The 16331-nt window shown below is 30.5% G+C and overlaps 1 protein-coding gene across 1 annotated transcript; it reads right to left on the bottom strand.

The window, feature by feature from the left end:
• Nucleotides 1–5803: 5803 nt before the first annotated feature.
• LOC147942748 (uncharacterized) lies at nucleotides 5804–8227 on the bottom strand. Its single transcript, XM_087453229.1, has 4 exons — nucleotides 7960–8227; nucleotides 6673–7308; nucleotides 6495–6593; nucleotides 5804–6285 (listed from the first exon to the last, which is right to left on the bottom strand). Exons 1-4 carry the CDS (start codon nucleotides 8200–8202, stop codon nucleotides 5929–5931), a joined length of 1335 nt encoding a protein of 444 aa, XP_087309355.1. The 5' UTR covers nucleotides 8203–8227; the 3' UTR covers nucleotides 5804–5928.
• Nucleotides 8228–16331: the final 8104 nt, after the last annotated feature.

Here is a 16331-nt window from a genome sequence, read left to right as displayed (position 1 = left end):
TCTTTAACCACATTATAGTAAATGTAAGAAAAATATATATATTGAATTTGAAGGGTGATATGATATGGTTGGAGAGAGTCGTTGTGGATGCAGAGTCCACGTGAGGTGTCCTCTTTTATCATTCATTCCATAAAGACAATGGAGAGGTCGACGAGAGTGTGATGGGGCCAACACTCCTCTTCTCTCATTTGGTCAAAAATTTAGAAATATATTTCAAAACTTTTGGTCCCACTTCATTCGCGTAATCATTCTTCTCCTGCTACTTTTGCCGGATTTAACATTATCATTATTATTCATTTGTTTTAGTTATTAGTATAATTTAAACCTAAAAAAAAAAGTTATTCTATTTGGTTTAATCAGATATCAAATCTGACTAACGATGAGTTTCCATCTAATTGTGATTTTGTATCTCACTTTTATGTTCCAAGTGAGTGGTACAAATCTTCCACGAAGAACATCCGAGATCGATGAAAACATTTATTTTAACAACAATTAAAATTATAAAAAAAAAAGACGTAATGAATCTAAAGTATGGTAGAGTAAATGTTGGATGATGATAGCTTTGGGATTCCCTCTCTTATTTTATTTGTAATTTATATAAAAACTTCGATGAATATGCATGATTATATATGATGATGGTACTTTGCTTTCGTCGAATGGGGTCTTAATTAATTTTATAAATAGGGTTGAATTAACAAAAATTCCGGGGACTAGCTAGGGCTCTCAACCTTGAATAATTACTTCCTTTAGTTTATTACTACTTAACTAAATTACTAATCAATTGGTTTTGTACTATTAATTAATTATTGTAGATTGAAGTCTACTCCCACCTAGGACGGAATCAAATGGATTGTTCATATTCATAAATCATAAATGTAAAATGACAGAAACACAAGTGGCGGGTCTAAATTATAAATATTACTTACCATGTGTCCTGTAAATTATATTATTCCTACTTGTAAGAAATTACGCCCCAATAATCCAATACGTACTTACATTGTAATGAATAAAATACTGTTTGGAAGGTTGTATCTAACATTACAAGTGTTCTTTTTACAGGTAGGTTTACTATACTTTTGAAACTTGATGTCAAATAGGGTGGTACCGGACCTACCCTGTCCTTAGACAATTTTTTTTTTCTGTAATGAAAATTATATATTATTACAAACTTATATGGATATACAAAAGGGTCAGATGTATAATCAATTTTTAGAAACATAACCGGAAACAACTCCGGAGACAAGACCCAAAGAAAAAGAAACTAGCTAGCTAGAGATGCAACACACACTCAATTAACGCAAAGGTCTAAAAACACACTCAAAATTAACGCAAAGGTCTAAAAACACACTCAAAATTAACGCAAAGGTCTAAAAACCAAAATGGATCAAAACACATTGCTGAAACAGAAAAGCAAAGACAAATTTGAAACAAAAGCCAAGTACTACACCACCAACAAGACGAAAAAACAGCCCTAGAGATCTTAAGTAGACGAAAACCCAAAGAGGGTGTTAGAATGGTGATTAGATACTACCTCTACCTCTCAAATTAAATATTTATTAGCTTCTTCAATTGGTCTTTAGATGGATATATACCGACATATATACAGACGAGTTATGTTAGAATGGATAGTGTTTTTTTTTACCTTTTTGATATAGATTTGAGAATATATAGATAAAAATATATAGCTATATATTGAACTATTTACGATTGAACGTTTTAATTTAAAATCTGTTATGGTTACGTTTTTGTTTTAATTTTTTTATTTGATAGACAATAAAACAATATACAGGCAAGAAATATACATTTGAGGATTTGGATTTGAAATAAATATGTTTCAATTTTGTGAAACAATTTACTTTAATACAAAGAAATTGATTGGTCTCTTTGATGTAACATATCTTAGCTTATTGTACAAAACAGGCTGGGCATGTTTCATTAACTAAATGAATGATATGAGAGGTGGGTCATCTTCTAAGTTCCTAACATCTATCTCATGTGTTTTAGCTTTTTTCTTGTCGCAAGCTTATTCAGTTTTTTATAGACATATTAATTTGTCACGTAAATCTAAACTAAAAATATACTAATATTTTTCATTCTGATAATTGCATGGAAATAAACAATTTTTTCTTGTTTAAATCTAGGTAACATTTATAATAATCATCTAACTTGTTTCAATAATAGACTTCTTTATAGAAAGTCATTATAATAGCATGACGAAAAAAAAGCCATTAGATATGAATAGATCTTTATATTTTATGACAAAAACGATCATATCCTTTATTTTTCTATATCTTTAGAAAATAATACTAATAGATAAGGTAAGTATATTACATGCATTGCATATATGAACGTCGTAAGGACTCATTTTGATTAATGTTTCTAAATCGAAATCGAGATAGCACTTAACGACTGAAAAAAGGCTTCGCAAAAAAAATAAAAACCATCAAAGTTGCCAATAATTATAATTTTACTCTCCATCTCCTGGAAAATGCAGATCAATTATACGAAGACATACATATAACACATTATATAATTTTTATAATTTTTATGTTCTCTTAAATGTTTCTATGGTCAGATATAATAGATTTTTAATATTTTTTTTCTATAAATATAGTCTAAAGTACTTTCCAAAGTTACAATTTTTCTTTATTTATTTTTAAAATAGCTCAAAATTATAGAACAATAAGGAATTCTAAATTATCATGAGGAAATACACTATCAAAAATATTAATATCAAAAATGATTCTAAAATGATCTACAGATTTTATGATATTCACTTTCGAAAGTTTGCTGCGCCAATTTTTTTGTAGCTATTAGCTAGTTGTATTTTTGGTAATTAGATCCTTCCATCTTTACCCCATTACCCAGGTTTGAATATAGTTCATGCGGTCATGTCCCCATGATTTACTTCCTTCAAATATACCCCACGGTTTTCATTTAGTCGGGTCTTCTTGTTTTTATTTGCTCTCCATCTAACAGAAAACTAGCGATGTTATAAACTTATAGTTCATGTTCCTTAATTTTTTTGTCAAGCAATTTAATAACTTCACCTATTTTTGCTCCAGTTTCTTCGTTTCGTTTGTCACCTTAATTAGCTTTTGTTTTACCATATTTTTTTAAGTAACCAAGCAGTGTTTTTTTTTTGTTAATTAAACCAAACAGTTGTTAACGTCGAAAATAGCGAATCAGTACGTATCTCGCATGTCTAAATGATAGTTACATTTACATTTTACTATTCTTGAAAAACCTTTTCTTTAATACATTATAGATTATTCTTGACATATATTTTGTAGGAAAAATAGTGTGCTGCTATTGACTTACAACATTATCAATAATTATTTTATTTAAAAGAAAAAAGAGATCGATATTAAAAAAATGAGCTTTACAAATATCAAGTTAAAAATAAATTAAGATAGCTATTTCAAAAAATGAGCTTTAGAAATATCACATACAATAAGAATATTTTTTTTTTATAAAAAAAACTGACCTACAAATTGATCTATAACCAAGTACTACATGTTGGCCAATGTATAGGCACTTTTTTAAAACGTCAGAAACTTTGTAATGATCGGAAAAAAAAAATTATTTAGGGCGGAAGAAATTAATCAGTAAAGATAGCTTAGAATTTTTAAATTAAGAAGTGAAGGATTTAGAAAAAGTTTGGTTAAAAAAAGCTTAAAGTGTGATATTGCAGGTTGTAACCAGCAAGCTTTTACAGATAAAATACAACTTTCTCCAATTTTTTGGACCCTCTTGTCTCTCTAACCTTGTGATTTTGTTTGCCCCTATGCTTAAAATGCACCAAAAGAAGTAGTAGACAAATGAACGTATAACTCACCAGCTCATGTATATATATGTACTACCTGTATAGTAATTTACATAATTAGAGTATGTTAGTAATTTACATAAAAATTATAAAGTTAAGGGTAATGATAAGGCAAATAATAAAGAATAACATATCGTTTTGTTTTTATATCCGAACTTTGTTGCTATTGAAAATGTAAAATCTTAGTCAGGGTATTCGAATCACATTTTGTTACCCAAAAGCATATTCGAATACAGTGAAATATCGAATAGGACATTATGGGATGTTTAAGAAAAAAATCTATAAGTGTGAGATCAATTAGCCTATCGGATCGAGTTAACAAAATGTCAAAACATATAGGCAAAAAAAGTCTACAAGATTTCATAATCATAATCTGTTAATGCAACAGTGATTAGTCACTTAATTAAGCAGTAACCATTTTGAGGGAGTTTGGTTGAAAAGGTGGAACGCAGTCGCAACATGCATATATACAACGATTGGTACAGCTGGTGGTTTGGTTTGTATTGATACAAAGTGTTGCGTTTGAAGAGACCACATGGCGTTTGCGGTATCGTTTGCACATAAATGTGGCTATTGAAATAGACATCTTACCATCTAACAATTTTGCCAGATGCTCTGTTGGCATCTTTTGTCCAAATAAGACTTACACCTTTAACATCTCTTCCTTATCTGTTTTTTTATTTTCCTTTCATCTTTTAATTTTCAGCATCAGATTATCTGTATATAATTCATTACTGAGAGCTGTATTGCGTTTTTATAAGAGTTTCAAGATGAAATGAACATAATGAAGTTAAACTTTAAAGCAAAACAAAAAAAACAATGTAGTTAAACTACAATATTGCATGGCAAAACTATACTGTGAACGGTATAGATCAAACTATATTTAGAGCGGACACCAATTTATCGCATACCAAGTTTATATATGTAAAAAAAAAATCCGTTTACACCACTACGAACAACAAATTATGAATGATTCGACAAACGGATTCGTCCGCTTAACCCGCTACAACCATTCGAAACCTAAAACTTGATATCTTATGGTTTCACAAAAGAAAACAAAGCCTTATATACATGTATATGGGGGTAGTGTGTATAAATGAGCTAGTTTTTCAGATTTTCTGGTAGGGGGCAGATGGAATCTTTTCCATTATAAGAAGTCATGGGTGGGTGACGTCATAAATGTTATTTTTACACATAAATTAGAAAGAAAAATGGGATTTTAGGGGGAAAAAAAGGTGTGGATAACAAAGGGACTTGTGTCGCATCATATCAATGTGCTTTTCTATCTATCTTACAACTATTCATTACTTATTAAGGGGGGAAGATTATTTAATGTCTTAATCATAGTTATCATATTAATACATTAGCGATATTATTATTTTATCTTACCGGCAGTTGGTGGATTCAATCAAACACAGCTCCATTTTACAAAGTTTTACTTTTTCGTATTATTTTGTTTTTGTTATAATTTAAACTTTTTGGTAATTTATAAAAGAAAATCTAATCACGGTGATATAAAGATTGCATATGGACTATAAGTCTATAATACACATTATACTTCTCTATATAGCCACAAAAATACTTTTTTTTTCATGTAGTCCAAATTTTTTTTTTTAGCTAGATTTTAAAGTAAGAAACAAACTTTCATTATATATATATATAACTTTCATTATCTTATACATGTATATATTTTCATTATATTCGCACATATACTATTCTATTCCCCAATGACGACGAATTCAAATGAGAAAAAATAAAATTTAAAAATACATAGTGCTCCAAGAAAAGGATTTTGATAGCTGGGAACACGTAACACGTGGAGACGAATAATCTTATCTTAATAAAACCGAGAGAATTTAACATTACCCAATTACATCGCGCCACGTATGCACATGAGAAACCCAAACTTCGCAACACGTGATTCCTTTACCGACGGCGCGTATCACACACAACAATCTTTTTTGTATCCGACGTGGATGGAGAAAAAACTGTTTGACCTTTTTTGAACCGAACATAAGTCTCCGGTTCGGTTCACCGGGTGAAAGTTATTTATCAAATACAAGAAAAAGTAATTTTTTTTGGTTACTGAAAATTAAAAATTCTCAGTCGTAATCTAAGGAACATTCACCACCATCTTCTACATGAAGCCCATCGTTTCCTGATGGCCATGATGATTTAGCGTCCGATTTCGGATCGGCTTGTAAGTACTTGAGTTCACTTCTGTCATGTTGTACCCTTCCTGTAATCTCTAGACACAACCCGTTTCGGTTTTTCTTGTTGTCTCTCTTCGAAGCGCTGCTGCTGTTTGGCTTCTTCTCGGTTGGTCCCGGGTCTAAGAAGATTGGAATGAGTTTTGCGGTCGGGTTCGGTTTTATTCTGTTCACGTTTTTAGTCTCGGGTGGTCCCAGTATCCTGTTCCCTGATTCTAGTTCTGAGATATCATCTTCATTTAACAGAACCTGTATCGTGTCAAATTCATGAATCATCAGTACTTCGAGTGAATAAGAAACTTCGAAATGAATCTAGCAAATCAAACATGCCCTATTGCAGACAAAATGTAGGTAACATTGCCAAGAGACTTAGACAAAGGAAGATCTAGTTGTTAGGCTTTCTATGACTTATCTTTATGTTTCGAACATGTTGTGAACAGGTGGCTTTTGAGAGTTACCTTACGGCCGAGTAGATCAAAGGTCATAACCACTTTGCTCTTTTTGACTCGTTCAGCTTCTTCAATCTCCTCCCGTTTCTTCCTTACTAGCTCTTTTTCCTGAAAACAGAATCCAAAATATTAACTCAATGGCGAAACAAACACCAAGTTTTGTTTTACCAATGGAGACTATATATACCTCAGCAGAGAGCCAACTACTACTCTCACTTTCATAGTAATCGCTCTGATCATCAATAACCGTTGTACGTGCGGCAGAATTTCTATCATACTCTACAAGCCTTTTGGCATATGCTTCAGCTGCCACATCAGCATCAGAGACTGGGGTATACCCTTCCTCTAGCCCAGCATATGAACTTCCTTCTTTCAACACAAGTGCTCCACAGAAACTGCAAGGCCCTTCTCCTTCTTGTTCACAAACAATTTTCCCACACGACAAGCAGTTGCTCACTAATTTGTGTCTACGAGCTTGGCATGCACAAGGTTTCCCTTGCTGAAACACTATTGATCCTTTAGCTGCCTCTGCTAGCGAAATCACTTTTCCGCCTTTTTTCTTCTTAGGATTGACTTGTTGCTGGGGAGGAGCTGTTACCTTCCCATTTCCAGCTTGCTGACTAGAAGAAGATGTTTTCTCTTTCGGTGTTTTAAATGGTTTCTTGATTCCACTAGAAGCACCGTTATCCACTTTAGGCTTAACATACATCTGCAGCTCTGGACCTGAACTACTACTACCTGCAACATGGCTGGTTGGATCTTTGTATCCTCTTCTCTGTAGATATTCTGCAATGATGCTTTTGCCTTCTTTTCCGATAATATTCTAGATAAAACCATCAATAAAAAATCAATCAGTCCTACTTACTCTGGGACTAGATGAACAAATATTCTAGATAAAAGCATCAATAAAATCAATCAGAAGTTTCAAGTTACTCCATTTGAAAGTAAAAGTTTCTAGTGATAAGATCATCTAATCTTTAGTGCCTACAGTAACAAGAACAGTCTTAATAAGAACTAACTTGGTGACATTGACTCTGAAGAGATCTTCAGAGCAACTCTCTTCTATACACATATATAAAAAGTTCTGAGATAACCAGACGAATAGTTGATTCCATGATCAAGAGTCATAATAACCGTTGGAACTCAATCACAAGAAACGCCTTAAGTCCATCAATCAAACAATGGAGTCAATTATAAGCAACTCATATATAGTGTGGGAAAAAGAATCCCCTAAAATGTGATGCTATACAATTCAAGAACAATAATTGTTCTCTGATTCGTACTAACTAAATTAAACAACCTATACATCAAAAAAATGAGCTCTTCAACAGTTTCAGAGAGGTTAAATCTATAAAACACTACCCTCCTTATTCACTGCTACAAAACCACTGATTCAAAATTAGATGAAAAAATAAGCTAAATCATCGAATTAAAGAAAGACAAGCATCAGGAGAGCAAAGAGGGAAAGATTTACGTCGAGATACTCCTTGGCATCGACAGGCTGAGCGAGATCGCAATAGGAGACTAAACCGGAGATTACATCCCGATCGAAATTCAAACCGGTTTCTGGTCTCCCGCAGAGATCAATTAACGCTTCCTCTAGCCACTGCCCAACCGCCGTTCCCATCATCTCCTCCGATTCTCTCTCCGTCGCCTTTAGCCTCTTCGAAACCCCGACAAGTAAGAATCGCTCCTCGCTCTCCAATCGAAAATACATTTTTTTCCTTAACAAGCTCGGCCCAATGATAACGGGCCTATCTGTGGTGCTATGTTTTTGAACTTCGAACTTACCCCAAATATTTTAAACCAGGTTTAATAAACACAACCAGAGAGCTTTGTAATTTAGAGGTTTGTAGTAGTAATTGTTGTGAATCAATTTGATAGTATGCATGTGTGAATTGTACACGACAAATAATAAATAATACATACTATACGATACGAATACGATGATATATAATCTTTTAAGCAACTTTTCTATAGTTTATTTTATGTAATTGATTTGATCCAAAAAGTTAATAAAGCAAGTTATAATACAAATTTGACGTACCAATGTACCATCATCTTTTATGAAGTGGGTGGGTAAAGAAATAAATAAGGAAACAATAAGTTATGTGTATGTATAAGCCATGGTCCAAGGTCCTCAATACGATTTGATTAGTGGAACATCTAGTGCCCCCACTTCGCATTGCCTGTATCCGACAATCCTCATTTAGAAAACCCCAACACATTTCTCGAAACTATTTTTTACCATATCAACTTTTAGATATCATATCATGATTAAACACAATGTGAAACAAATCCAAATGGTAATTGACTTTACAGATTATATACCTTTTAACAAACAAACAAAAAAAAGAAAATGAAATTAACTTTACAGATCTCGAACTCATGATAAAAGTAGTTAAACCGTCTTGGATCATGTCACGTTAAAGAACTATAACACGTACCAATACCATGGTCCTAAATAATAATATGAATGAATAAAATGACCAATAATTTGCAATTTCACAGCTAACATATGAGCATATTTTAATAAATGAATCGAAATATGCAAACTAGTAGTATCAACAACAACAACAATAACACAACCCATGTATTTGCAAAAATTCCAAATCTTGCTATTGAAAGATCGAGATCTTGTTGTAATCTTGTTTCTCCCGTCGACACGTTTGAACGATCAGAGGCGTAAGTATAGAATCGTCCAAGTGATCACATAACGACACGTCACAACTGAAAACGGGGACCATGTACGAGCTACACGATAAAATATTGCTTTTTGGAGTGGTTCCCACAAACATACCCAACAAAAGAAAGCAAAGTGTGGCTTGCTTGCTTTGATATTCGGTGCCAATGTGGCTTGTCCTAGATCGTCGCTTTCTATATCCGGACAGAGTTTAGGTGGTTGCATCGTGGCCGTACACGCCTCTATGCATCACACACCCAAGCATTTTGTGGTAATTGTTTATTTTGTTGTCATATGTTGGCAACAATTATCATACATAGTTCAAGAGCTACTATAATTGAGCTGATTGTCAATATTTTATAGTATGTCAGATGTGCCGAGTATACATTTTATTAGAATGTAAATACATATATGAAGATGGTTCGCTTTTATAAGCATCTAGAGACCGAATATAATTTAATCATAATTAGTTATTGAACGTAATACATATAATCCATGGGAGTGCGCGTATGTAGTGTGTACACATTCGCATGAAAAGACATTTAAAATACAATAATACATATATATATTATATATATATATATATAATGTGAAAACTAATAAAAAACCACGAAAGAGAACTAAGCAAAAATACCAAAAGATTAATACAAGGAATTAGTATGAACTCGACGAAATAATTGAAGTCTGGTCTATTCGACCCATATAGTGACCCGAAAAAAAATAGAATTTTGATGTGAGTGCTGTCTTTGTTTTGTGCCACAAAACTTGAAAATTCAACTCCATACGCATTTATATGAAGACGACAACAAAAAATAAGACTAATATATATTCCTGGAAAAAAAAGAACAATAATATTTGATTGGTTAATCTATAGAAGTTACAAATCCAAATCATATACCGACAGTGATTAGACGCTAACGCAACAAATTAACTTTTTATTGTTGATATTTTTCCCACAGTTTTAGCAACATTCTAATTTTGGAGATAACTCGACCGATATGGTTTTTGGTGTCATGACCGTACTTCCTCAAAAAATATATTGTTTGGACTAAGATAAAAATCAACAATAACCAATCATTAGTAGCAAATTTAGTTGGTTAAAGAGTCTTTATTAGATCCAAAGGTCGAAAATTCAAGTTACCTACGCTTAGAAGAAAAGCATTTCCATGTTCACAAGGCTGCCTTGGTTAGGCAAAATAATTTCAAGGCATACCCATAACTTTATATATTGTAAGTACATGTCCATATATCTTTTAGTACCGAGACACAATTTACGTAATATTTTTCACTTTGGGTCAATTTGTTTGTGAGATCATTTCAAACTGAGAACTAACTAAAACTAAAAATTTAAACAAGAAAACTAGAAACTAGGCTAACTAACAAATTCACCCTTCTTAGATTAATCTACTCATGCTAGCAGTTCTCTCTATGCAAATATATTCAGTTAGTTCTTCTTCATCTCGCAATAACAGCAGGTTTTACTTTTTTTTGTTCTAAGGCTTTATTGATAGACGTAAGTGAAAATTTAAATATAGCGCGTTGCCAACGGATTAAGTAAGGCAATAACTCTACTCGAAATTAAATGAATGAAGAATAGTTTAGACTTTAGACTATCGATAAAATGCGTAAGTCTTTTTTTAATTTTTATTACTGTAAGTTATATTCTTAACATGTAAAGTCAAAAGAAAAAAAATCATTAGCAAGTGACTAACTAGATTTCGGAAGAAAGTACTGTATTTGCTAAGTCTCCAATCACAATGTTTACTAGGTTTTATATATTTGTAATCCGGAATAAAAAAATATATAATTATAATTAACTATGTTAATAATTCGTCCATATAGCATGTATATAAATTATTAACTAGCTTAGGCATCTAATGAGATCAAATTTGAATATCCTAAATATCGTGCTTTTAATGATTTTGACTTAAAAAAACCTCAAAACAATAGAGAGATAGCAAGTTGGATTGGACAAATACTTATATCTAAAAGGTTCCTTAAAATTAGAAGATTATCTCAATTGATTTTGACAACATGGACTATTATATGATTGCTCGCGATCATGGGTTTAGAGATGAAACCGACCGGATACAAAGTTTCATTGTAACAAATATATACATAATAGTAGTATATGATATCGTTGAGGAAAAATAAATATACATATGATACCGTTTGTAGATTGAATGTATAAGATTTTGACCGCCAATTCACATAACCTTAATCAAGTATAGGCAACTATATTATCAGTTTTTTTTTTTGTGCATCATCGATATATAAGAATTTAACTTTTGATTTAAATTGTATACATTACATAAACTTGCAAATTCTTGTTGATACTACAGTACTACCATAAATTGCATGCTAAAACTATATATTTTCTATCATAATCAGTTTATTTTTTTGTTATAAATTGTTTTGTTAGCATTTTGTTTTTGATTGATAGTTCCGACCAATAATATATATATATATATATATATATATATATATATATATATATATATATATATATATTACCAATTTTTGTCGCGACATCATCTCTAATATCGAAAATTGTCAAAACTCTACCCAAATTGCCGCAGAAGATTTTACCAAGGAACCTTAGGTTATGTTCCGTGGCAATTACATCAGCTTGGATTACACAAAACCCTATGGTTAATTATATATACTTTTTATTTTTTTATCATTCTATCATGCACATCATTTAATGGTAAGTCCAATTTCTCTTACTCGATTATTATTTTACTGCAGCTTGTATTATTTCTGCACATTTTGACACGTGTCTCTCATTCCCATTTAACCGTTTGTGGGGGGTAAAATATTAAACCTAGGTTTAACCTACCAAATATTTTAATTAGATAGTGTATAAATTAAGATAGGAACCAAAAGCATGTCGAGATCCAAAAGACGACCAGAGTCGTTGACTTATACTCTAGAAACTGTAGGAAACATCGGAGAACTTTCAATTTTGATGGAGAGAAACAAACGAAACCCTAGCTAGGTAGGCCTTGAATGTGCACTACTTAATAATATTATATCAATACTACTAAACCAAGTCAAAATAATAATTTGTGATAGATGACAAAAACAAAACTGTTTGTAAAAATGGACCATCAAACTAAAATAGTATATAGAGATTGAAAAACTGTAAGTATTATACATTTTTTTTCTTTACTAACATAGACTCCATTTGTTTCATAACAAATTTATGCATGGTTTTATAACTTTCTTTTAATTGTTTTAAAGATTTTGAAAATGATTATCTTTTTCCGAAGTGCTTCTAACTTAATTTTTGAGTTTATACCATTACAATTTAATTAATTAGTAGTATATATATTGATTATTGAATAGTCATATTAACTACATGTTTTCCAAAAAAAAAAGTCATATTAACTACATTAAAACCTCTGTAAATTAAGAAAATAACAAAATAAGAATTTCTCTAGTCATAAGTCAGACATGTGTAAATTTGATAAGACAATAAAAGAAAAGGTATTTCGGAATACATATATACATGGCTTCATTACTATTATAAATTAATAATCATATATATATAGATATATATGTAAGTTAAGTTGATATATTAATGTATGGCTATATAGATTTTTTTTAAAAATTGAATTTTCTCATAGAGCTCACTATAAAACAATTGTTATATTATATTTTTAAACTATATGTTGTAGTATACTCTATAACATGTTATAAAATTAGCACAAAAATTTCTTTAAGTTTCAATTTATAAACATACATTATTTTTATTTTGAATTTATGTATATTATGTGTAATGAGTTTAATTTATAGTATCTGTAATTTATCGTCAAAAAATTTTTCTTGATTTAAAATTTCAGTTCTAAAACTATAAAATTTATAACATCCAAAAGATTGATACTATTTTTATAAAATTGTTAGAATTTTAACAATTAGAAAAGTATAAAATAATAAATTAAGTTATAGATAAATTAATATCACTACAAATTAATAAAACATTATAATCATAATATTATTAATTTATAGAAGTTTTACTGTAGGCTATTGTCGACGTTTCTGTCAATGTATTCAAAAATCACAAAATTTTCACTGAAGTATTTAGAAAGAATGTTGTCTTATGGTGAACAAGTAAGATCTGCATCCATAACAACAGTTGAAAAAATAAATTTTGAGATGTATTGGATAATCTAAAAGGTTACATGATTGATAAATATCAGTTGATATGGGTAAATTATTAGAAGCGTCTGGATATAAGGGAATTATGGATCTCAACTCTGGTTCTCTTAGTTAAACAAGAAATAAAACCTTAAGATGATAAAGGGTTGTTTTACCGATTGTTTTTGATGCTCAAATTCGCTTTTGAACCTAAATAACGTCAAAAGAGGTATCAGTGGTGTTATGATGCAGTAAACACACCAGTAAAAGTTCAGAATCATATAAGATATTTACATATAGATTGGCCAGACAACAAATTAACAATATAATTTTCTTCGATAAACATATATATATATATATAATATATGTGCATATTATGCTATGCATGCACTGATAATGTCATAATGAGTCGATGGTATCACAAACTAAAAGCATGATCTCAATGACCAGACAAGAACATGTTTTTTGTTGAATCTTGGAAGAACAGATGGCTAACTGCACGAAATATAGGAGAATACATCGTCACACATACCAAGTATATTATTGTATCCTCAACTACACGATATATATATATATATATATATTACATGGTCACATGAACTATATGACGTTATGTTGTCAACACCATAGACATACAATCCGGTACACCGGTCGATTGACTCCGGCGCAAACCGACATTGACTCCGGCGAAGACCGACGTTGACTAAAAAAATTGTATTCTAAATTTTTTTAAAAAAATTATATTAAATCATTAATAGTTTTTCATGATTAAAAAACATATTCAATTCAATATATTAATATTTTTATATATCTCAAATGTATTCATTCTTATAATTAGTTAATTTTTATTTTTAAAACATAAACTAATAGTTAAATAAAAATCATTGATAATTATTTTCAAGATGTAATATAAAGGTATTTGCAAAAATATTCTTATTTTATACCCTTTTGCAAACATACCCTCTATATTGTTTAGCTAAAATCAATTTTTTTGTATGTTTATCTTTTATATATTAGAAGTAAATATTGTGAATTTATTTTGTTGTTGTATACATGTTATTAAGAGTATGCAAATTTTATAGTAAAAATATCTAAAATTTTATACAATATTTACTATGCAAACTATAAAGTAAAGAGTCATATACTCAATCTTTTGCATATTATTTTTTATAATGAAAGTAGTTGAATTTGATTTTATGATTTTGTAGTATTTAAATAATCTTATTATCAAAGATTTATAATTAATCATTATTTTAGCTTTAAAAATAAAAATTAACTAATTATAAGAATGAATAAGTTAGAGATACATAAAAATATTTAGATATTGAACTGAATATATTTTTTAATCATGAAAAACAAAAATGTTTACATAATATTTCTTATTTTTGAGTTTTAATAGAAAAAAAATTAATACATTTTTTTGGTCAACACCGGAATCAACGTCGGACTTCGCTGGAGTCAACCACGGTCTTCGCCGGAGTCAGTCGACCAGTGTACCGGATTGTATGTTTATAGTGTTGACCATATAACGTTATATAGTTCATGCATGTGGCCATGTAATACATATACTTCGTGTAGTTGAGGATACAATAGTATATTTCGTATGTATAACCATGTATTCTTCTGTACTTTGCGTAGTTAGCCTTTTTTTTCGTTGAATTTTTATCAGTCTAATAAACGATACCAACAACGTAAATATACTTTTATCAAAAAAAAAAAACGTTAATATATAGATTTTGAAATATACACATTAAAAAAAATACATATTTTCGAATTCTGATATACGGAGTACTACAATACAACTAAGATTTGTAGTATAAAAAAAATAAGAATATTTATAGGTATCTATGTCACAATTTTAGTCAAAGTAAACTTAATACCATCGTCCTCGAGATATGGGTTACGTATACAGAAAAAGACGTGGCGTATGGGGTTTCAACCTATTTTGTTCAATGATGTTTCTACGGCCCGTTGAATTTGTATTTCGTTATTTGATTTTCTTTTAAAACACTTTATATTTTGTATTATTTCTTATCCAATTCAAAAGCTCAATACACAACGACGACGCGCTTTGCAACATTCCTCTCGTTTCTAGTAATTATTTTTCGAATTCCTCTAAGTGATTTTTAAACCGATCCTTAGTGTAAACAAAACAAATCCCCCAATTTCTTTATAACCTAAATATAACCAACAGGTTCAGCATCACCAAAAGATCTATATGTGTGGACAATTTCCTTACTGGGGAATGTGGGGATATGTGTTACAATTATGTTTTATCAACGGTTCAAACTCAATATCTACAAAAGCTCACACCACTAATGAACATTTTTTACATGTTCGACTAAATTCTCATCAATTTAAGTTTAGCTACTTTTTTTGGTATATTAAATTTTGCTAGTTATTATACGGTGTCTTTTGATGTCCATATTTGATTAATAGTAAGGGTACTCAGTATACTATAAAATATACTGTAGTATTTAAGACGGTCTAGTAATTTTGTGGAGGAATGACATTATAATCATGACACACACACATGTACATGTATATAATATGCATGCAAGTAGAAATATAATGTACAGGTTCACATGAAAGACTCCTTTTAGCCTGGTTCAATTAAATATATATATATATATATATATATATATATATATATATATTCCTAATGGGTAATTAGAAGGTTTTAGTTACATAACATCAATAGAATTTATATACTTAAATTATATACAATTCATCACTCTCATTGTGGATCCATTTATACGATCGAATTAAAGTCTAAACCCAATCAGATTGAATACCTAAAAAATAATACAAGTATTCTCATGCATGTGGAGACAAAATTAGGGGTTACTTTGCGATAATATGAAAGGACTAGCTACAAAGAAAACTGAAGGCTAATATTAGAGAGAGAAAGCATGGAGTAATGGTGGGGAGAGAGAGAGAGAGAGAGAGAGGAGGCTGACTTTGGAGAGCAGGAGAGTAAATGCCTTTGGCTGTCCATGTTGACTCTTTGAAAGCAAAACCCC

This window comes from Camelina sativa, chromosome 6 (genome assembly GCF_030686135.1).
Source record: "Camelina sativa cultivar CO46 ecotype springtype chromosome 6, ASM3068613v1".
In the NCBI taxonomy this organism is placed as follows: Eukaryota; Viridiplantae; Streptophyta; class Magnoliopsida; order Brassicales; family Brassicaceae; genus Camelina; species Camelina sativa.
This window is presented reverse-complemented; position numbering and strand designations above follow the sequence as displayed.